Source organism: Dendrobates tinctorius, unplaced genomic scaffold, assembly GCF_039654945.1.
Source record: "Dendrobates tinctorius isolate UK_male_01 unplaced genomic scaffold, ASM3965494v1 ptg000046l, whole genome shotgun sequence".
NCBI classification, from domain to species: domain Eukaryota; kingdom Metazoa; phylum Chordata; class Amphibia; order Anura; family Dendrobatidae; genus Dendrobates; species Dendrobates tinctorius.
Window position 1 is genome coordinate 61,597,992 of NW_027361714.1, and position 22,370 is coordinate 61,620,361.

Genomic DNA, 22,370 nt, shown 5'->3' on the forward strand with positions numbered 1-22,370 from the left:
CTTTTGCAACCTTAATACAAAAACGTTGGGGCGCTGTGTAAACTAAAGAAAACAAGAAAGCAATGATTTGGAAATCTCTTATAGCCATATTTTATTTAGAACATCGAACATATCAGAGGTTGAAAGACCTTATTAGACATTTTACATTTTATATGAAAAAATAACTCATTTACAAATTTATGGCAGCAACATATCTCAAAAAGGTTGGGTCAGGTTTAATAAAAGGCTGGAAAAGTGATACTAATGAAAAAGAAGTGGATGGTCAATTTTCAAAATCCACCTGTCACATGACATATGACTTTGTATAAAAATATTGTGTTAGATAGGCAGAGACTCTCAGAAGCAAGGATGGTCAGAGGTTCACCAATATATGAGAACAACTGCATCTAAAAATTGTGTAACAATTTCAGAAAAATGTTCCTTAATGTAAAAATTGCAGACTTTGGCTATTCCACCATATATAGTGCATAATATCAACAAAATATTCAGAGATTGTGGAGAAATACATGTGCGCAAAGAGCAAGGCTAACCGTCAACTCTGGGTCTTCAAGCACAGGCATGTCTTGATCATGCAAATCACTGCATGGGCTCAGAAATACTTTCAGAAATCATTGTCTGTGAAAACACCCTAGCAGTCCATAAATGCAAGTTAGAGCTCTATCATGCCATGAATTAGCCATAAATCAACACAATCCAAAAATGGTGCCATCTTTTCTGGGCCAAAGGTAATTTAAAATTGACTGAGGCAAAATGAAAAACTATTTTGCAGACAGATTAATCAAAATTTGAAATTCTTTATTGAAACCACAAGCGCCTTGTCCTGTGGACTCGAGAGGATGACCATCCAGCTTGTTTTCAGTATACCGTTCAAATGCCTGCATCTCTGATGGTACGGGGTTACATCAGTGTCCATTACTTGGGCAGCTCACACATCTTTAAAGTCATGATCAAAGCTGAGCATTATAAAGAAGTTTTAGAACAACATATGCTCCCAACCAGACAATATCTATTTCAGGGAAGGGCTTGTATATTTCAGCAAGTCAATGCTAAACCACATACTCCATCCATTACAACAGCATAGCTTCAGAGAAGAAGAGTTTGGGTGATGAACTGGCCCCGGCAGTCTAGACATTTCACCAATAGAAAGCATTTGCCACATCATGAAGTGAAAAATCTGGCAAAGACTCAAAACTGAGGAGCTAGAATCCTATATCACTACAAGAATGGGACAATTTCTAAGTGAGTTAATGGTTTAAATTAAATGGAAAAATGTCTAACTTTCAACTTCTGAGATGTGTTCTATATATAAAATAATCTGAATAAAATATGACTATAAGAAATTTCCAAATCTTTGCATTCTGGTTTCTTTACATTTTACACTTTGTCCCAAATTTTCACCTATAGTTATATATTAGCGTTTTTAAAGCACAGTTCAGTAAAATAGATACAAGTAGCACACAGACAGAGGGTAGATGGTTCTTTATGAGCTTAGGAATTGCCTCAATACAACAACCCATTTCCACATGCCCACATCACAGAGGGAAGTCCCTGTTTTAAGACCACTGAGAGCAGTTCTTTATCTAGTTGATCAACCTGTCCATGTGTTGCATAGTTTGATATTCATATGGATAATAAACAGTAGCTGTTGAAAAATAGATGGCCAGCTAACTTGTAGTAGGCTACGGTCCTGTTTTTCCTTTTCATTACAGCTTTTTTTTAATGAAATATTAACCCTAGTAGATTCATTAACCCTAGTAGATTCCGAGGATTTTGATTTTGATTTGCCTTTCCCGTTACAGATGTTCATCCTGCTCCAGTTATAATCAATACTTCCTCAAGCAAAATAACTTTTACTGACGTGGACAGAAAACAAGAATTGTGGAATTTTAAAGCTGAGAATAAACGAATGTTTTCCTATATAGCTAACGACGAAAGATTGTTCTTTGTGGATAACGATACTCTCTTTCTAAGTGATTTGAAAAACCAATCTACTGTTCTGGTACTTGTATTTATTGTAATGTTTGGGTCTAGGACTTTTAATTGCTCTCATCTTTTGTTATACAGTGTCAAAGCACAATAAGTACTATTGTGTGGATAAGTTAGCTTCTTAATATAACAAAAAGATAACATTGCAAAAACACCAAAAGAAAGTCTAGGAAAATAACAGACATAGTCATATAAACCCTTTAAAATTTCCATACTGTATTGTTATGAGATACTCAACAGTGAAATCCCACAATTTAAGCAAAGGGAACTATTCATTAAATAACACTTTTTCAGATTCATATGAGGATAAATCATCTTGATAAGTGCTAAATCCAGGTCAAATAAATGACTCAAATTCAAAAACAACAACTAAAACTGTTAAAATGCCAAACAATGCATGAAAGCACATTATAGTTGTTTAGCACTTGTTATTTTTTTTACATACACTTGAAAATGAGAGCAAGGTTTTCAGATTCATAATAATAAGCACTTGAGAATTCATCAAAAAATGTTCTTGATTTTTTTCATACATTTGTGTGCCTTTTGTTCTGAACTTTTCTTTTTTTGCAGCTACTGGAGGATGTCCGTCTCTCTAGATGTCAGGGTATGACTGTAGACTGGATCGCAAGGCATATTTATGTGGCTGTACATTCAGAATGGAATAGTACACAACTTTTCTTTATTGACCTGGAGTTAAAGGAGAAAGTGCTAAATCGCATCAACACATTTGAGATATCTCCAAATCTGACACTACACGCTATTGTTGCTTACCCTCTGCTAAGGTACAAGGCTACTAAATAATACCTGCTACATTCTTTTGCATCTGTCATATTGTTAGATATATTAAAATCTTGTGCATGATAATAACATAATTAACATAATAATTTACCTTTCTTGTAAAATGCAATGATTTGTCTCTTGTTACACTGAAGTAACCAACCAATGTCTCTCTTATTAGAAAATGCTACTAAATTGTCAAATATCAGTTAATGAGGGCTTCATTATCAAGTTGATCCCTTTCCAAAGTGAAGATAGCTCAACCCAGTGGCTCAGTAGCTAATAGATTGGAGTCCAAGGAAAATGAACCATTCTTCAGTTATGTCATTATGATATTGGAAAGTGTTATTATCATTATTTTTTATTATTATAGCGCTATTTATTCCATGGCGCTTTATATGTGAGGAGGGGAATACATAATAAAAACAAGTACAGTAATCTTAAACAATACAAGTCACGACTGGTACAGGAAGAAAGAGGACCCTGCCCGTGTGGGCTCACAATCTACAAGGGATGAGTGAGGATACAGTAGACGTGGGTAGAGCTGGTGGTGCAGTGGATTAGTCGATCGGTGGTTACTGCAGGTTGTAGGCTTGTCAGAAGAACACCTTTAAGATTTGGTCTGCCTGATACATTGTTTGAGTTGTTATTCGATATCTTCTTGAAAACTAACAAACTAACAAAAGGAACATTTTAGGTTTTAAATATCTGTTATGACACAGCTGTTGGGTGAACCTAGCCCTCCTTCCTTGTCCCTAACACTAGGGGGCACCCTAGCTCACCCTGGTCCCCGGGATACTTCAGATGGCAAAGATGCTGGGGCATCCGACCTTGCCTTATCTCCTAAGTTAGACTTCCATCTATTCTCTTCCCCCAGAGAAGAAGGGGTGCTACTGTGCACAGTAGTACACCAACCCAACAAACAAGGCCACACGGACAAGGGTTAACCTAAAACTCTAGGCATGCAAAATATTCACTCACATGTAACAGAGGAATGCACCAAGGTGTGAAGGTAGGGAAAAAAACAGAGAAGGATAAGGAATTACTCCTTCAACTCTCCTTCTCATATGTTCCTCTCCCACCATTAGCCATGCAGCAAATGATTGCTAACAAGGATTAGTAACAGAGCCCAGATTATAAAGAGAAAAGGAGTGGCTAACCAAGCACAGCTGTGAGCAAAGGGATTTCCAACTTGACCAACATGACTGATTAACCCCTGTTCTGCCAGAAGAAATAAATACATTAAAAGTGAAGGACAAGTGCTTCTTCTCAGGGCTGGAGTAGGAGCAATCAGAAAATGTGGTCTTCTGGCTCCACACTGTTGTGGTAACCCCATGACAGTACCCCCTCTTCTACAGGGAACCAGGCTTATCAGGGTGTGCCACGAGAAAAGCCCAGACCAGTCTGGCCACATGAACATCAGATGCTGGTACCCATATCCTCTCCTCAGGACCATACCCCCTTTAATGCACCAGATACTGAAGCGACCTATAAACAAGACAAGAGTCCAAAATCTTCACATTCTGAAACTCTAAATTACCATTGACAATGACAAGAGGTGGTAGAGGTGCTGGTTTAGAAGAAGTAACATATTTTTTGAGGAGAGAACAATGAAATACATTATGGATCCTAAAGGTAGGCGGTAAGGCAAGGCGAAATGCTACGGGATTGATGATGGCTATGATCTTATAAGGACTGATAAACCTGGGACCTAGTTTCCAAAATGGAACCTTCAGCTTAATGTTCTTAGAGGACAACCACACCAAGTCACCAAAACACAGGTCTAGACCCACCAATCGTCTCTGATCAGCCACACTCTTATGTTTGGATCCCATCTTCCTCAAATTATTTGTAATCCCCCTGTCATATGGTAGAAGTGGAAGATGAAAACCGTTCTTCCTCCGGTAATCCAGAAGGTCGATTACCATTAAAAGAACTAAACTGAGGATGGAACCCATATGTCCCAAAAAATGGGGACTTACCAGTCGATTCCTAACAACGATTATTTAGAGCGAATTTAGCTAACGGTAAATAGGTAACCCAGTCCTCCTGATTTTCAGAAACAAAACACCTGAGATATGTCTCTCTAGATTCTGACTAACTTGTTCAGTCTGCCCATTAGACTGCAGGTGAAAAGCAGAAGAAAATGACAGATGGATCCCCAGACATGTGCAATGTGCCCTCCAAAACTTCGAGACAAACTGCACCCCCTGATCAGAAACAATATCGGTCGGGATCAAATGTAATCTAATTATTTCCCTAATGAAAACTTTCGCCAAGGATTTGGAGTTCGGTAAAGCAGGTAAAGCGATAAAATGAGACATTTTACTAAATTTTTCTATTACCATTAGAATGACAGTATTCCCCGCTGACACGAGTAGATCATGATAAAATTGACCTACAAATGAGTTCAAGGTCTGCTGTGAATCTTCAATGTTTGGAGAGCCCCCGACGGACGAGAATGAGAGGTCTTAGAATGCACATCTCTCACTTGTCCAGCTCATGCAAATATTGAATGGAGGAGATGAAAATGAAATAAAAATCTAGTCCTTTATTAGTGCATCATAAAAACAAGGTGACGCGTTTCAGGCAATACTACCCTGAGTCATAGCATAAAAAAAATATTACAACGCAATATATATATAAAGGCATATACTATAAGGCTACAACCAATCACAATACATGTCAATTAAGCATATATCGATCACCTGAATACCTGATGGAGGAAATCACACCCAGCTCAACCTGAATGTTATACAAATATTTTAGCAACTAAATCCATACACAATATAGCAAGTACAAATAGTAAAAATACACCAATACCCTTCAACAACATATAATAATAATAATTTTTATTTATATAGTGCCAACATATTCCGCAGCACTTTACAATTAAGCGGGGACATGTACAGACAATAAATTCAATACAAGTTAAGACAATTTAAACAGTGACATAAGGAGTGAGGTCCCTGCTCCCAAGCTTACAATCTACAAGGAAATGGGGGGGACACAGTAGGTGAAAAGTGCTTGTTATTTCAGGTCTGGCAATTATAATAAATAGGAAACATATATAAATACATAGAAAAATGCATATAAATAAATATGCTTAGACCACATATCTTTATTACATTATACATGAAAAACGTCATTTAATAAAAATACATCAGATCTGTTTTATAATTCATTCCTTTAGGGAAACAAGTGTCTAATTTTAAGATCCATGCTGCCTCTCTGGCTTGCAAAGTAGACACTGTATCCCCACCTCTTTCTGCCCTCTTTACTTGTTCAATGGCTTGTTCATAGAAGTCATATTACCGACATGAACCTCTTTAAAGTGTCTAGACACTCCTGACAAAGAACATTTTTAATTGCTATTGCCCGCACATACCGATGAGCACCTGGCCACCTAAATGCTGAGTAAGCAGATCAGCGGTGATTTTATTACCAGGATGTCCAGCCAACACTGAATCATGATGTTCTCTGAAGAAGGAGATTTACCAGCACAAATAGTTTACCAAGTGGACAGGCAGCAGGGGCATCTCCATGAGCGTCAACAGCCTCTCTTTCCAGATGGGAGCATATAGGCGCCATGACCACCCCTCTTTGAAGAATAGGTACTGGTTCACACTTATTTCCACCCCCAGGAAAGCAATGAGATAAGGCATCTGCCTTAATGTTTTTGTTCCCCGGCCTATAAGTGACAAATAAGTTAAACCTGGTAAAGAACAATGCCCATTTTGCCTGTTGACGTGTTTGCCGATTCCAAGTATACAACATTCTTATGATCCGTGACTGCCATCACTAGATGAACAGCTCCATCCAAAAAATGACGCCACTCCTCAAAAGCCCATTTGATAGCTAAGAGTTCCCTGTTACCAATATCATATTTCTATCGGCTGGAGACAGTTTCTTGGAAAAGTAAGCACACGGTTGCCATTTACCAGGAGACACACCTTGCGATAATACAGCCCCCACTCCCACCTCAGATGACATCAACCTCCACTATGAAAGGTTGAGAGACGACAGGCTGGACAAAAATTGGCGCAGAAGCAAAACACCTCTTCAACATGTCAGATGCCTCCCTGGAAGAACTGGGACACTTGGAGAAGTCTGTCCCCTTTCTGGTGATATCCGTAAGAGGTTTGGCTACCCCCGAAAAGTTTTTATGAATTTATGGTAGTAGTTGGCGAAACCTAAAAATCTTTGTAATGCCTTCAAATCCTATGGACGATCCCAATCCAATACTGCCTGGATTTTTGCCAGATCCATGCGAAAACCGGTTGAAGACAAGACATATCCTAGAAAAGGGAACTCCTCAACTGACAACATACACTTATTGGGTTTGACATACAATTTGTTTTCTCTGAGTATATGTAAGACCTGCCTGACTTGTACCTGGTGTGACTCAAGGTCAGATGAGTAAATTAGTATGCCATCCAGATAGATTACAATGAATCTGCCTGCCAGGTGACTAAAGACGTTATAAAGTGTTGAAAGACAGCGGGCGCGTTCGTCAACCCAAAAGGCATGACCAGATTCTCGCAGTGTCCTTATGTTGAACACAGTTTTCCACTCATCCCCCTCTTTAATGTGGATGAGATTATACCCCCCTGTGGTCCATGTTAGAGAACCATTTTGCCCCTACAATTTGGTTAAAGAGGTCTGGAATGAAAGGGAGTGGATATAGATCTATCAGGATCCTGTCAGCGCCGGCGGACTGCCGCGGCTGAACAGGGAAACTCACCCAGACTACAGGAGGACCCGGGGTCTGATACTGCAGTGAAAGTTCAGACAACAGGACCTTCGACATTGAAAGTAGTTAGCAGTACAAGGACCTATGATCATGTGACCACAGGGGGCGTGGCTTAGCGTCCTGCTGCAGGAGAGGGCTGTAGGGTTCTATTACAGGAATCCTGGAGTAAAGGCTAGGGAAACTCAGGTCAGACAAATGGGGGTCATACACAGAGAGGGCGGCACGGTACCAGAGGGACAAGCAGAGAATAGTCAAAATGTAAGCAATGAATCATACACAGAGATAGCAGCGCAGTACAAGGGAGGCAGTCAGAGAGTACTCAGGTCCAAGGCAAAAGAGTCATACACGGAGATAGCAGAGCAGTACAAAAGGAACAGGCATAACTCGTAACAGGGACAGAACCGGATCAAAACCAAGCAGGCATAAAGTATCACAGTCACAAAGCACACTAGGGTCATACACTCAGCCAAGGGTCTGAGTATAAGCGACAAGGAGTGAACCCACAATAAGGCTATAAAAAGCCTCCCAGAATCTCTGAGTAAGGCTGTCCAGATTAACCTCTAAACTACCTCATCCCTTGAACTCAGCAGATCATGACAAGATCATGGACAGTGATTGCATTGAGTCCCAGCAAATCAAGGCAAGGGCGTAACCCCCATCTTTTTTATTTGCAAAAAAGAACCCTGTGGCAATGGGGGATGAGGATGGTCTGATTTGACCCTTAGCCAGGCTTTTTGTATTGTAGTCCTTCATGGCCTGTCTCTCCGGACCAGAGATATTATAGAGTCTGCTCTTGGGCAGCTTGGCACCAGGAACAAGATTAATGGTGCAATAAGGACAATGGAGAGAGAGTTCTTGACTATCTTGCTCAGAGAACACATCCCTCAAATCTGGCTGGTAATTAGGCACAGACTGGCTATCCAACCTAGCCAAGCGGATACCCAAGCAGTGTTCTTGACAATACACACTCTATTTAACTACTTCCTGAGTCTGCCAATTATTACAGGATTGTGCAGAGCAAGCCAAGGAAGTCCCAGTACTACAGGTGAGGGCAGACACTCTAGCACGTAACAATTCAACACCTCAGTGTGCATGGTCCCTATCTGAAGCCGCAAGACTCGGACAATTTGAGTAAAATGCCCCTGTCTCAAAGGGGCATAATCGATGGCAATTATGGGTATACCATTAAAATCAATTTGTATTAGAATATTAATAAACCACCAGCAAAACACATACTGTATAACGCCCATATGGCAACAAATCGTAAATTGACCTACAGCTAACAAAACAACAGGAAGGGAAAGGGGTGGTGGGTGTCTCTAATTCACGCTAATGTCCTCTAATGTAACCCTGCCTACCTACCAGTAGAGGTTGTCACAGTCACTTAAATGCAAATTGGCGCCCCGCCCATCAGGAGCTCACCTTGATGACCCTAAAAGTTGAGACTGATATTCTTGTGGACTGCAGATGGGAGAGCCATGATCCAGAAACTAGTGAGCTGAATTTGGTGCTTAGCCTGGTTGGAAGAGAGAAGGAAGTGAGCCAGGACCAGGGCTGGAGATATGCTAGATGGCTCACTATCTGCAAGATACCGACAGTTGGCATCCCGGGGGGAGGTCATTAAGATCAGCAGGGGAGATTGGGGTCCATCGAAGAGTTTGGGACCAGTCAACTCATCTCGTTCAACCAGTATGCAGTAAAGATGGAACACTTGGCTCAAAGACTGCAAGAGCTGATGGCTGGAGCCAGGGTTACGTTCTTAAAAATGGAGGGGCAACATCACTGGTATGCAATTAATGTGACCAGAGAAGGAAGGGAGCAGGGTGAACCCTTCTTGAGAAATAAACAGGCCTGGGAGACGGTCTTCTAGGCAAATTGGGATGTGGCTGGCACACCCGTGACATTGGACTGTCCTTGGGGTTTCCCACTCCCTGTGTGGGAGCAGCCAACGGTGCAGGTGACACAGGGGGCTCTTGCCCATTTCCACATCTCATGGGTTCCGGCACTACCCACAGTCAGGTTGCTTACAGCAAAGGCACCAGGGAATTGAGTTCTGGGAAGCAGGTGGAGGCAGTCCCCCTAGCCTCCCGATGATGGAGAAGAAGTGGACACCTGAAGAGGATTACTGTATTACCCTAATTATAATTTTTTACACTTTATGAGTGTAGGAGACTGGATTACTTCAACTACACTTTCAAAATATTTTAATGAGGCCCTCCAGTTGTTTCCTTCAAGAGTCTATGGATGACTGTATTAGCCTCCTTATGAGTGTAGGAGACAGGAGTACATCAACTACATTTTCAAAATATTTAAATGAGGCTGGCAATTGTTGCCTTTCAGTAGTCTATGATGACTGGATGACCCTCCTTATATTTTTTCCTGGCTTTGCTCTTCGTTCAAAGCCTTTATGAGTATATGTGATGGACTCAGCTTCTGCTGAGTCCATTTTCCTTTTTAGAGTGGACCCTCTGGGCCATGGCACCCACCCACCTAGGGCGAGCTGACCTAGTGAGAACCCACCCCCTGTACAGGGAGTGTCAGGGGCAAGACCAAGGGGGTGAGCCACCACGACTGCTGGGACCAGACGGCCGGCTCAGTGGGACACTACGGGAGTGTCTAACGACCAGGGACAGGCAGGAAACAAGACAAGACAAGAGGTAAGTGCAAGGTATCTTCATTAAGATGTTCAGGATCACATTCAGTGCAAACATGAAAACAAGCAAAACGTGCAAGGTGCGCGCGTGGGCACGCCAAGGTCCATAGCATAGTACGTGCCAGGTGGCACACCTAGGTACAGGTAAAGACACAATGGCATCGGACTCCAGACTGCTGGCAACGATCGACATGATCAAGGCATCAGGCTGCGGACCTCAGCTCCAGACATCAGGCCGCAGTCATCCATCTTACGATCTCTGGCAGCGATCGGCAGGTTCCGGGCATCCGGCAGGCAAACCAGGGTTCAGGCAAGGAGGCACGTCAGATATCCAGGCATGGTGCATGTTAGGGAACACGCCAAGGTCCAAGGCTAGGTGCAAGGCTAGGTGCCTGTGTAGGGGACACGCCAGGGTTCAAGGCTAGGTGCAAGGCAAGGTGCGTGTGTAGGGGACACACCAGGGTTCACAAAACGAGACAGTGTGCATGTGTAGACACAGCTGTCACTGACTGACGAGCACGGCTGTGGCACCAGCAGGCGGGCACGGCTAGGGCGGGCACGGCTGAAGCACAAACAGGAGGCTAGGAAGGCCAGGCGCATGCAAAGGGCACACGAAGAAACAGAGCAAGGGAAGACAAGACGAGAAACAAGACAGAGCTTAGGCAGTGTACAGAACCAGGGACGGATGCATACGTAATCAGGTCAGAGCAAGAACAGAGCTAGCAGCGGAGCGTAGGCCGAAGCCCAGAGCCGGGCCAAGGGAGAACCTTGGGACTAGCCTAGAAACGTGCAAGAGAGCATAATAGGAAAGAGTCTAGCAGCAGAGCGTAGGCCGAAGCCAAGAGCCGGGCCAAGGCAGAGCCTTGGGACTAGACATGGAAAAGAGCACAAAAGGAAAGAAAGGAGGGATGGTGCGTGTGCCAAGGAGCACTACAGAGCACCATAGGAGAGAGCGAGGCAGAGCAAGCAACGACTGAGACCATAGGGAGGAACAAGGCAGAGCAAGGCAAGGTACGAAACAAGGCATAGTGAAAACAGGTAAGGCAGAGAATAACAGAAGGACTACAAGTCCAAGCAGGACAAGGATGAACATGGCACAATGGACAAATATAAGACAAGGCACGGGACAAGAGATGGAGTACGAGCACGGAGCGTGTGCAGAGACGCACGACAGAGCAGAGTGCAAGGGCACAGAATAGAGGGAGCGACCCAGCAGACCAAGCGGCCATGCTGGGAAGCAACACAATACTCAGGCCCTGAGCATAGGAAGGGGCGGTCTAATATAGGGCATAGCACCTCCTCTTCCGGGTCAGGACCAGGGGAGAACTTCCTAGTTGAGATGCTCCAGGATCACAGAGCGCAGTCACATGATCAGGGTTTCAAACATGACGAGATGATCACAGAACCAGACAGTGCAGGATCCTAGGAAGGACACATGATCAGGGATTCTAGACATGACGAGATGATTGCAGAACCAGACAGTGCAGGATCTTAGGAAACGTCACATGATCAAGGTTTCAGACATGACGAGATGATTGCAGAACCAGACAGTGCAGGATCCTAGGAAAGGTCACATGATCAGAGTTTCAGACATGACGAGATGATTGCAGAACCAGACAGTGCAGGATCTTAGGAAACGTCACATGATCAAGTTTTCTAGACATGACGAGAAGATCACAGAAGGCAAAGCAGAAACGCAGGCATCTTGCAGCTCAGCACACATGAGGTGAGTGTGCACACTGCTCTAGGGAACAAGCAGGATAGCAGACATGAGATGCGCGTGCACACCGCTCCAGGGTCATGAGGCAAAACAGACATGGCGGACATAACAGACATGGCGAGCATGACAGTATAGAAGTGCCATAAAAATACTTTCTTAATTTTTTATGAGGCATTCCAGTTGGTGCCTTGAAGGGTGTATGGATGACCATAATTGTAATTTTTGGCAGGCTTTGCACTATGTGCAGAGATTTTTATGAGTGTAGAAGTACCACAACTACGCTTTGTTTACAATATTTGAATGAGGTACTACAGTTGGTGCCTTCAAAGGTCTGTGGATGACTCTCCTTTAATTTTTTCCTGGCTTTTCACTTTGTCAACTACAATTTCAAAATATTTAAGTTAAAAAAATTTTTCTGGATTCAATTAGTCATCCATAGAGTATTATGTGCATTGTGTTACATTATGATGGTATCTAAAACTAAAAAAGTTCACTTTTTTTTCTGGATTCAATTAGTCATCCATACAGTGTAACACAGCTATTGTAACATTATGGTAGTATATAAAACTTCAAAAAAAGTTAACTTTTTTTCCTGGATTTAATTAGTCATCCATACAGTTTAGTGTGGTTATTGTTACATTTTGGTGGTTTAAAATCTTTTAAAACTGCTTTACCTGCTGCCGTACACAAAATAATTTTGTTTCAAAAATTGAATATTATCATATACAGTATACTGTAGAACTTGGTTTGTATGAAATTTTGTTGGTTTCAAATACAATCCCAAATTGGCCTGCTACATGTGTACAAATTTGCTTGTTCAAAAATTGCCTATTGTCTTATATCTGGTAGAACCAGCTTTGTGTAATATTTTGATGTTTTGAAAGAAAAGCCAAAATTGGTCTGCTACAGGTGTACAAATTTGGTTGCTCAAAAATTGTCTATTGTCTTATATACTGTAGAACTTGGCTTGTATGAAATTTCTTTACTTTGAAATAAAAACAAAATTGGCATGCTACAGGTGTACAAATTTGGTCCCTCGGTTCTCACGTCCCCAGCCGCCTCTACTTCTCCCCGGTGTTGTGTCCCCGACCATGTACCAGCACGTGTCCAGGAACATCACCCGTGCCCTTACCCATGCAGTTACTGGGATTGTCCACTTAACGATTGACACGTGGACAAGCACTAGTGGCCAGGGACAATATATTTCCCCGACAGCACACTGGGTAAGCATTGTGGAGGCTGGGATTGAAGTTCCACTTACCGTATATACTCGAATATAAGTCGAGATTTTCAGCCCAAAAAATTGGGCTGAAAGTCCCCCTCTCGTCTTATATTCGAGTCATATACAAAGGGGGTCAGAGGGGGAGGGGGGGCGGGGGTGTCAGGTCATACTTACCCGTCCTGACGCTGTCTCTTGAGCCCCCAGCTTCTCCCCGTGCTCTCTCTTCCTGCCTTCAGCGGTCACGTGGTGCCGCTCATTAAAACTCATGAATATGCGCATATTAATGAGCGGCACCACGTGACCGCTGAATGCAGGAAGAGAGATCGCGGAGAAGCTGGGGACTCAAGCGACAGCGTCAGGACGGGTAAGTATAGCGATACTCACCTGTCCTGCGTCCATGGCTGCTTGCTGCTGTCTGTCATCGGTCAGTGACTTCAGACAGCAGAGGGCGCGGTGACGTGGTTAGTGCGCGCCGCGCCCCCTGCAGTCTGAACGTCACTGACTGATGACGTGCAGATAGCGGTGAGCAGCCATGGACGCAGGACAGGTGAGAATCTGACACCCAGCGACGGAGAGGTGAGTATGTCATTTTTTTTATTTTTACACGCAGCAGCAGCATGGGGGCAGCATATGGGGGAACAACCTATGGAGCTATTTATGGGGGCAGCATATGGGGAACAACCTATGGAGCTATTTATGGGGGCAGCATATGAGGGAACAATCTATGGAGCTTCTTGTGGGGCAGCATATGAGGGAACAATCTATGGAGCTTCTTCTGAGGACACCATATGGGGGAATAATCTATGGAGCATTTCCCACCCTAGACTTATACTCGAGTCAATAAGTTCTCCCAGTTTTTTGTGGCAAAATTAGGGGGGTCGACTTATACTCGGATTGACTTATACTCGAGTATATACGGTACTTTGAAAGATTCCTATCTCCCTTACACTGAAATTTCCAATGTTTTAATACAAATTTCAATTTTGTTTTGCTTACATTATTTTTTTTAATCCTTTCTAAATTTTGCCTTATATACAAGTCATTATACACTATTATTATACATTTTTATAGCACTATTTATTCCATGGAGCTTTACATGTGAAAGGGGCAAATATAGACAAGTACAATAAACATGAACAAAACAGGCGCACACAAGTACAGAAGGAGAGAGGACCCTGCCCGCGAGGGCTCACCATCTACAAGGTTAAAGAATGGTTCTTAATTTTTTTCCTGTATAGTCCAACTTCTCATCAATTTTAAATGTTTTATTATCAATCCTTAAAGTGGAGTAAATGTATGACAACATTGATCTCAGCAGCGATCTGGAAGTCTGTGATGCTTTCATGGGTCTTCCCCATGCTGCTCTCCTTACATTTAGCACTTTTTCCTTCCATTTAAAAATTTTCATTGTTCCCCAGACATCCTTGTAGGGTCTGCCTGAAAATGCTTGGATTTCCCATTGACTCCTATTACACTCGCTACTTGAAGCAAGCATCCGAGTAATTTGGTTCAAGTAATGAGCATTTTAGTGCTTGTTCAGCTCTAATTTTAAACTATGCACTTTTTGTAAATGATACTATCTTTAACATTGGGTACGCAGGCCATGCGAATGTATGCGTATGCCTCTGCATGCATCATTTTGACGCTGCGCCGACAGCAACAAAATGCAACATGTTGCGTTCGACACAGTTCGGTGCAGCGTCAAAACGGCGCATGCGTACCCAATGTTAAAGATAGGGTATGCAGGACGCATGCCGACGTAGGCGGAGCTGAATGAAAGAGGTGCGGCAGTGGGTGGGTCTTAACAAAGGAACTACGCAGCCCTCCGCAGCTATGCCCTATGCAAGTGTGAAGCCAGCCTTAGAGTTAGATGTCAGCTATGTAATATATCTGGCACTGCTACTGAACTCACTCCAAAGTCACTGACATGCTCCATGACGTGTCTATCTATCATGGAAGCTTAAAGGGTTAATGAAACATACCAGCATGTATTAATTTATTTACATATTTGCACTCATGAAACAGACTGATCTGCAATATTCTTAGCTTTGTGTAAGGTTTCACCCAAGGTTAGTTGCAGCCATATATTTTTAATCCATCATTATCAACACCTATTTTATGTGATTTTCTCTCTATCTATTCCTTCAGTACATGCTATTACTTTATGTGCAGACAGGAGGTCAATCTCTGATTTTCTGTGAATTACCAGATTTAACATCCCCCATTAAATCCCTATTGTCAGCTCTCAAACACCTCCCCTAACAACTGTAAAAACTACCTCTGTATATCCCCTATGCAGCTGATGATATCATTTCTTCTCGCTTATATAAAAGAGCAGCAATATAATAGGTGAGTCCATTCAGTAAAAAGCAGCAGTTGCACAATTGTGCACAATTATTAGGGTATTTTACCCATATCATCATTTTTATGCAGATATTCCAACTCCAAGCTGTATAAACTTGAATGCTTATTGAATGAAGCAGATCAGGTGATGTGTATTTGTGTTATGAGGGAAGGTGCGGCCTAAGGATACAACACCCTTTATCAAGGTGTGCAGAATTATTAACAACTTGTTTTTCTCAGGCAAAATTGGCCAAAAAAGGAGATTTAACTGACTGTGAAAAGGCAAAAATTGTTACAGAGATATGCAGCACTATTGAAATTGATAAGATATTGGAGCGTGATCACAGAACCATCAAAAGTTTTGTTGTAAATGGTCAAAATGTGTTGATAAAAAAGACACATTAACTGCACAAGATTTGAGAAGAAACAAATGTGAAATGATCAGGAACCCATTATTCTCTAGTGCTGTCATTTTCCAGAACTGCAACCTCCCTGGAGTGCCCAGAATTTCAAGGTGTTCAGTGCTCAAAGACATGGTTAAGCTAAGGAATGCTGAAGCCCCACCACTACTGAACAAGATACAGACTGTAGGTTGAAATGTCAAGATTGGACCAAGAAATATCTGAAGACAGATTTTTCAAAGTTTTTATGGACTGATGGACCGAAGAGATTGACTCTTGATGGACCAGATCGAAGGGCCAGTTGCTGGATTAGTAAATGGCAAAGACCTTCTCTTCGACTAAGACACCAGCAAGGTGGAAGTGGGGTACTGCTGTGGGCTGGTATTATTAAAGATGAGATTGTTGGACCTTTTTGGGTTGAAGATGGACTCAAAATGAAATCCCAAATCTACTGCCAATTTATAGAAGATACTTTTTGACAAGTACTGGTACAGTAAAAAGTCTGCATCTTTCAAGAAAACCATGATATTTATGCAGTACTAGCTGAAGAGCCCAGCGTTGCCTGGGCATAGTAACCAACTGTGGTTAGTTATAATAAATTATAATGATTATATTGTGCATAAAAACTGTGCATCTAATCCTATCCTGTGTGATACTGACTACTGAGCTGTGAATCTAATCCTATTCTGTGTGATACTGTCTGCTGAGCCGTGTATCTAATACTATTCTTTGTGATACTGTGTGCTGAGCTGCATATCTAATCCTATCCTGTGTGATACTGCCTGCTGAGTTGTGTATCTAATCCTATCCTGTGTGATACTGCCTGCTGAGCCATGTGTCTAATCCTCTCCTGTGTGATACTGACTGCTGAGCTGTGTATCTAGTCCTATCCTGTGTGATACTGTGTGCTGAGCTGTGTATCTGTTCCTATCCTGTGTGATACTGTCTGCTGAGCTGTGTATCTAATCTCATCCTGTGTGATACTGACTGTTGAGCCGTGTATCTAATCCTATCCTGTGTGATACTGGGCTCCCCCTGCAGTCTGTGTCAGAGGGTGGTCTGTGTTGGCACGGTAATAAATTCTGTTATTTCCAGCTTTACAGAAGGACGATAACACCATAGAAATGATAAGAATAATAAGCCTCAGTTACCACAACTGTCTACAAAGAAAACTGTTGCTGATAGCAACCAATCACAGCTCATTTTTCATCTTTTAAACAGCTCTGGGACAGCGTGACAAGTTTTGAGTGGCGACTTTTGTGTTTCGACTTTTATGTGGCGAGGTTGGTGTATGTGTGGTGAAATGTGTGCTGAGGGTGGTATATGTGTTGAAGCACGTGGTAGTGTGTGGCACATTTTGTGTGTGTGTTCATATCCCCGTGTGTGGTGAGTATCCCATGTCAGGGCCCCACCTTAGCAACTGTATGGTGTATATTGTTTGGTGCCATCGCTCTCATTCTTTAAGTCCCCCTTGTTCACATCTGGCAGCTGTCAATTTGACTCCAACACTTTTCCTTTCACTTTTTCTCCATTATGTAGATAGGGGCAAAATTGTTTGGAGAATTGGAACGCGCGGGGTTAAAATTTTGCCTCACAACATAGCCTATGATGCTCTCGGGGTCCAGACGTGTGACTGTGCCAAATTTTGTGGCTGTAGCTACCACGGTGCAGATGCCAATACATACACTTTTTCTCCATTATGTAGATAGGGGCAAAATTGGTGAATTGGAATGTGCGGAGTTAAAATTTTGCCTCACAACATAGCCTATGACTCTCTCAGGGTCCAGACGTGTGACTGTGCAAAATTTTGTGGCTGTAGCTACGACGGTGCAGATGCCAATACATACACTTTTTCCCCATTATGTAGATAGGGGCAAAATTGTTTGGTGAATTGGAACACGCGGGGTAAAAATTTTGCCTCACAGCATAGCCTATGACGCTCTCGAGGTCCAGACGTGTGACTGTGCCAAATTTTATGGCTGTAGCTGCGACGGTGCGGATGCCAATCCCGAACATACATACATACATATGCACCCACATTGAGCTTTATATATTAGATAATGCTCCATCACATGCATCGTAGGATTCTACTGCTTGGCTGTCAGTAAATGGCTTAAAGATGAAAGAATAATGACACAGCACCTTTGTCACCTGACTTAAACCCTATTAAAAACTTATGAGGCCCTTTTACATTGGAGATTTAGTGAAGGAAAACAGTACAACTCTGAACAGTATCTGGGGGGCTGTGGTTGGTGCTGACCAAAAAGTTGATGTTCAAAAAAATAAGAAATAGAGACAGACTCTATGGATGAAAGGATTATTATGACTGTTATTGAAAAGAAGAGGGGTTATATTGGTCACTGACAATTTTTTTGAAATGTCAGAAATGTATTTTTGTACATTTTGAATTGTTTAGTTATTACCTGCACTTTAACAGAGGAAAATAAACAATTTAATTGCATAATAATTCTGCACACTATTAGTTGCCCAATAATTATGCACACATAAATATTCTCTTAAGAAAGACAATACCTCGCTTTAACTTTCTTAAACATTCAGGTTTATTACCCTTTTTGGATTGAAGTCTTCACTCACAATGTCAGTATTATATATGTGCACTGTGTGCACATACCCTAAGGGCTTCAGCCTACAACCCTGCCTCCTGCTTTTTTGGGCACACCTGAAGACATTATTGCAATTAGGAGGCAGTGGAGACAGGCTGAAGCTACATTACATAGGATACGCAGAGGCTCTGCAGTTTCAGACGTCAGCAGTTTTATGTTATTGATTTATCACTGGTACCCTTAGAGAGGACCTAGCGCAGAGCAAGTGCTGCCTGAGGAGAGTGAGCCCCCTCTGCGATCTGCAGTCTTTATTGGGGAACCTTATCAAGGGGAATGAAGGAGCCAACATTTCAGAAAATCCAGAAGTAATGTATCAATTAAACAGATATACACAAGACATCTACATTATTCTTTAAAATTGATGGTGTAATCCTAGGGTAAGCCATCAATATTAGCCAGTCTACAGTAAACTTTGGAGAAGCCACTGCGTTCACACAAACATCTGACAGTGTGGGTGCTCATAGATTGCCATCAATCTAATATTGATGGCTTATCTTAAGGATAATCCATCAATTTTAAAAGACGGAATGACCTATTTAATAATAGTCTATGCTCCACTATGTATGCAGAAAAATTGCTGCAGAGTACTGTGAGATTCTCAGCAAACTCTGCATGTGTTACATGTACTGTACATTTTACATGGATTTTGATGCAGCAGTAAAGACTTTGGAGAGAAGTGGTAGTTGAAGTGAAAGCAGTTGGCCCATGATCATTTGCAAGTAATTCTATATTGAGCGGTCACACAATGAGTGGAAATAGCAGAATCCTAAAAGTGAGTGCATTACACACTGTTAGGATTCTGCATGTTAGGCCATGTGCACACATTGAGTGTTTGGTGAGTTTTTTACACCAGCATTTGTAAGCCAAAACCAGGAGTGGAACGGTCAGAGGAAAAGCATGATAGAAACATTTGCACCACTTCTGTATTTTTCACCCATTTCTGCTTTTGACTTACTAATACGTAGGTTAAAAATTCACCAAATACTGAATGTGTGCATGTGACCTTAGGCTGGGGTCACACTAAACGTATGAAAAATCGGTCCGAGTCTCCCTGCAGAGAGTCGCAGGAGCGTAATGCAAGTGTAATGCGAGTGTCATGCGAGTACAATCTGATCTTTCACACCTAGCATCCAATTTACATCTGAATACAGTGCGATTGCTATCCGTTTGCAATGCGTTTTTAACATGATCATTTACATACAGCAATTGGCTGTCATTTACACATCATTTTCAAATGAAATATTCGTCAAAACACACACCCACACACACACACACACACATATGTATATTAGATAGATCGATAGAATAAAAGCCTGCAATTCATGTGTCCAGAACAGTATAATCACAGTGTGACAGGTTAAAATAGAATAGATATATACACATAGAATACATATGGGTCGCCCTCCCAGGGCTGTGGGGTCTCTCAGATGGGAATGTCACAGCAGCGGTGACTCGGTCCGTGGCCCTGGGCGCCCATGCGAAAGGGGTTAAGTTGGGAATAAAGTTTATAAGTGATTCGTGACGCCACCTGTGGTGTTCGGCAATGAAGGTGTTAAGCCGACGCTGCAGACAGATCCTCTGGGACAGATGGTGTGGTGCAGCAATGATGTTGTAGCCCTCCACAGGCAGGGCTGTTGGTCCCAGGGCAGTGTAGATAGGTGTTGTGGAAGAGGGTGCAGTGTTTGGCACAGAGATGTAGCAGTGCTGAGGATGTTGCAGGAAGGAGGCAAGGACATAACAGGGTGCAGTTTCTTTACCTTTACTTGGCAAACACAGTCCAGGGTCCTGATTACAGATGGCACAGGAGCAGGCTAGCCTGGAAGCAACTCAGGAATCTCTCTATCAGATGGGTTGTGTAGTCTCCTTCCTAGCGCTGGCTTGAGGTACATCCAGTACTGTGTTACACTGAAGTTCCTCCTTCTTATTGTCTCTTAGAACTACCTCGTATGGCAGACAGCTGTAGCCCTCTATCTCTCTTGGTTCACCCGTCGCTGTTATGCCTCTGAGTCTTAGGTGGGAATAGAGCATTTACAGCTTCCTATTCCTCTGGTTTCTGTTGCAGGACCTTCAGTATCCATACAACCGTGGAGTCCAGGCTCCAGATCTTGCGCTATCACTGGGAGGGAGCTCTCTTTCCTCAGCTCAACCTCCAGCTTCTCTCCACACGTCTACACACGTGGCCCTCCTCACACTAACTGACTATGTTCCCTCCTGTCCCTCAGAGTGCGCTCCTCCCCCAATCCTGGTTCAGAGCTCCCTCTGCTGACCTGGAGTGGGAACTGTGTTGCATGACATGGTTAACTGTTAGAGAGACCCATCATTGCCTCCAAGCCTGACATCACCCTCCCTGGAGGAAGGTAATGCCACTGTGGCAACCATACTCCTGGGGGCGCCACACATAGATATATAGATGTCAGTGACATACACATATATATATACTAGATTAAGGCCCGATGCTATCGCATCGAGAGGATAGTGACACACCTCTTGCCATGATAACCCTCAATACACACACACCTCCTCAACATACACTCCTCTCACCTTTCACCATCTCCACTCACGTCCACTCACTCTTTCACTCCACATACGACCCTTTCTCTCACTCCGTCTCTCATACTCACACCGTCATCATCGCTGCTCCACGTTCCCTGACATCTTCTTCCACCGGCGCCATCCTTGATCCCGACGTTGTCCACGCCGGCGACATGTTCTTGCGGCCACGCCATCTTGAGTATTCTCAAATCCTGCGAGTGGACATTAGTGGAGATAGTGAAAGGTGAGAGGAGTGTGTGTTGAGGAGTGGTGTGTTGAGGGTTAACATGGCAAGAGGTGTGCTGTGACGTCACCAGTTACAACTGGACGGAAGTTGTTACAACCTGGAAGCTGCTTAGCGCATTTATTATAGTAGATTAAGGCCCGATGCTATCGCATTGGGAGGATAGTGACACATCTCTTGCCATGTGAACCCTCAACACACACTCCTCCTGAACACACCACACCGCCTCAACACACACTCCTCTCACCTTTCACCATCTCCACTCACTCTTTCACTCCACATACGACCCTTTCTCTCACTCTGTCTCTCATACTCACACCGTCATCATCGCTGCTCCACGATCCCCGACATCTTCTTCCACCGGCGCCATCCTAAATCCCGACGTTGTCCACGCCGGCGACATGTTCTTGCGGCCACGCCATCTTGAGTATTCTAAAATCCTGCGACTGGATGTTAGTGGAGATAGTGAAAGGTGACGGAAGTGTGTGTTGAGGAGGAGTGGTGTGTTGAGGGTTAACATGGCAAGAGGTGTGCTCTGACATCACCAGTTACAACTGGACGGAAGTTGTTACAACCCGGAAGCTGCTTAGCGCATTTATTATAGTAGATAGATGTATCACACCTATGTTTTTATGTGGATAAGATATTTACATAGTGAGCCTCAAGAAGGACAGTATTACTGATGTATGTAAAGTGCTATTGAAATAATAGTACTCTATTAATAAATAAAAAATTAATTATTATTACGTTATTACGTAATATTATTAAGTTATGTAGGTATGTGTTAGCTATGTAGTTGAAATCTACGTATGTTTGCCTAAATTTTTTTTGTTTTTGCCTTTTTTTTTTTTAATCTATATATACCTATACCTATGTATATTTTTATGGATTTAAATATGTCTATGACATATATGTGAAAGAGATAATTAGTGTAAGATATATCTATCTGCTTAAAATATTTATATATATAACATATATCAAGCTATGTATAGAAGTCTTAGAAGTCTATTGTCTATATCTATTTAGAATGTAACTATTATTTATATATCTATATATCTATCAATTCCAGGACCAACTTAAATAGTTTAAAGTAAGACATTTTTGTAAACGACATT

The 22,370-nt window shown here is 42.5% G+C and overlaps 1 protein-coding gene across 2 annotated transcripts in view; it reads left to right on the forward strand.

The window, feature by feature from the left end:
- The window catches only part of ROS1 (ROS proto-oncogene 1, receptor tyrosine kinase), a 493,170-nt gene that overhangs the window by 251,017 nt on the left and 219,783 nt on the right, over positions 1-22,370 (forward strand). For both annotated transcript variants that reach the window (XM_073575944.1, XM_073575945.1), the window contains exons 21-22: positions 1,800-1,999; positions 2,557-2,768. In XM_073575944.1, coding sequence (XP_073432045.1) covers positions 1,800-1,999; positions 2,557-2,768 — 412 coding nt within the window. The remainder of the gene's footprint in view (positions 1-1,799; positions 2,000-2,556; positions 2,769-22,370) is intronic.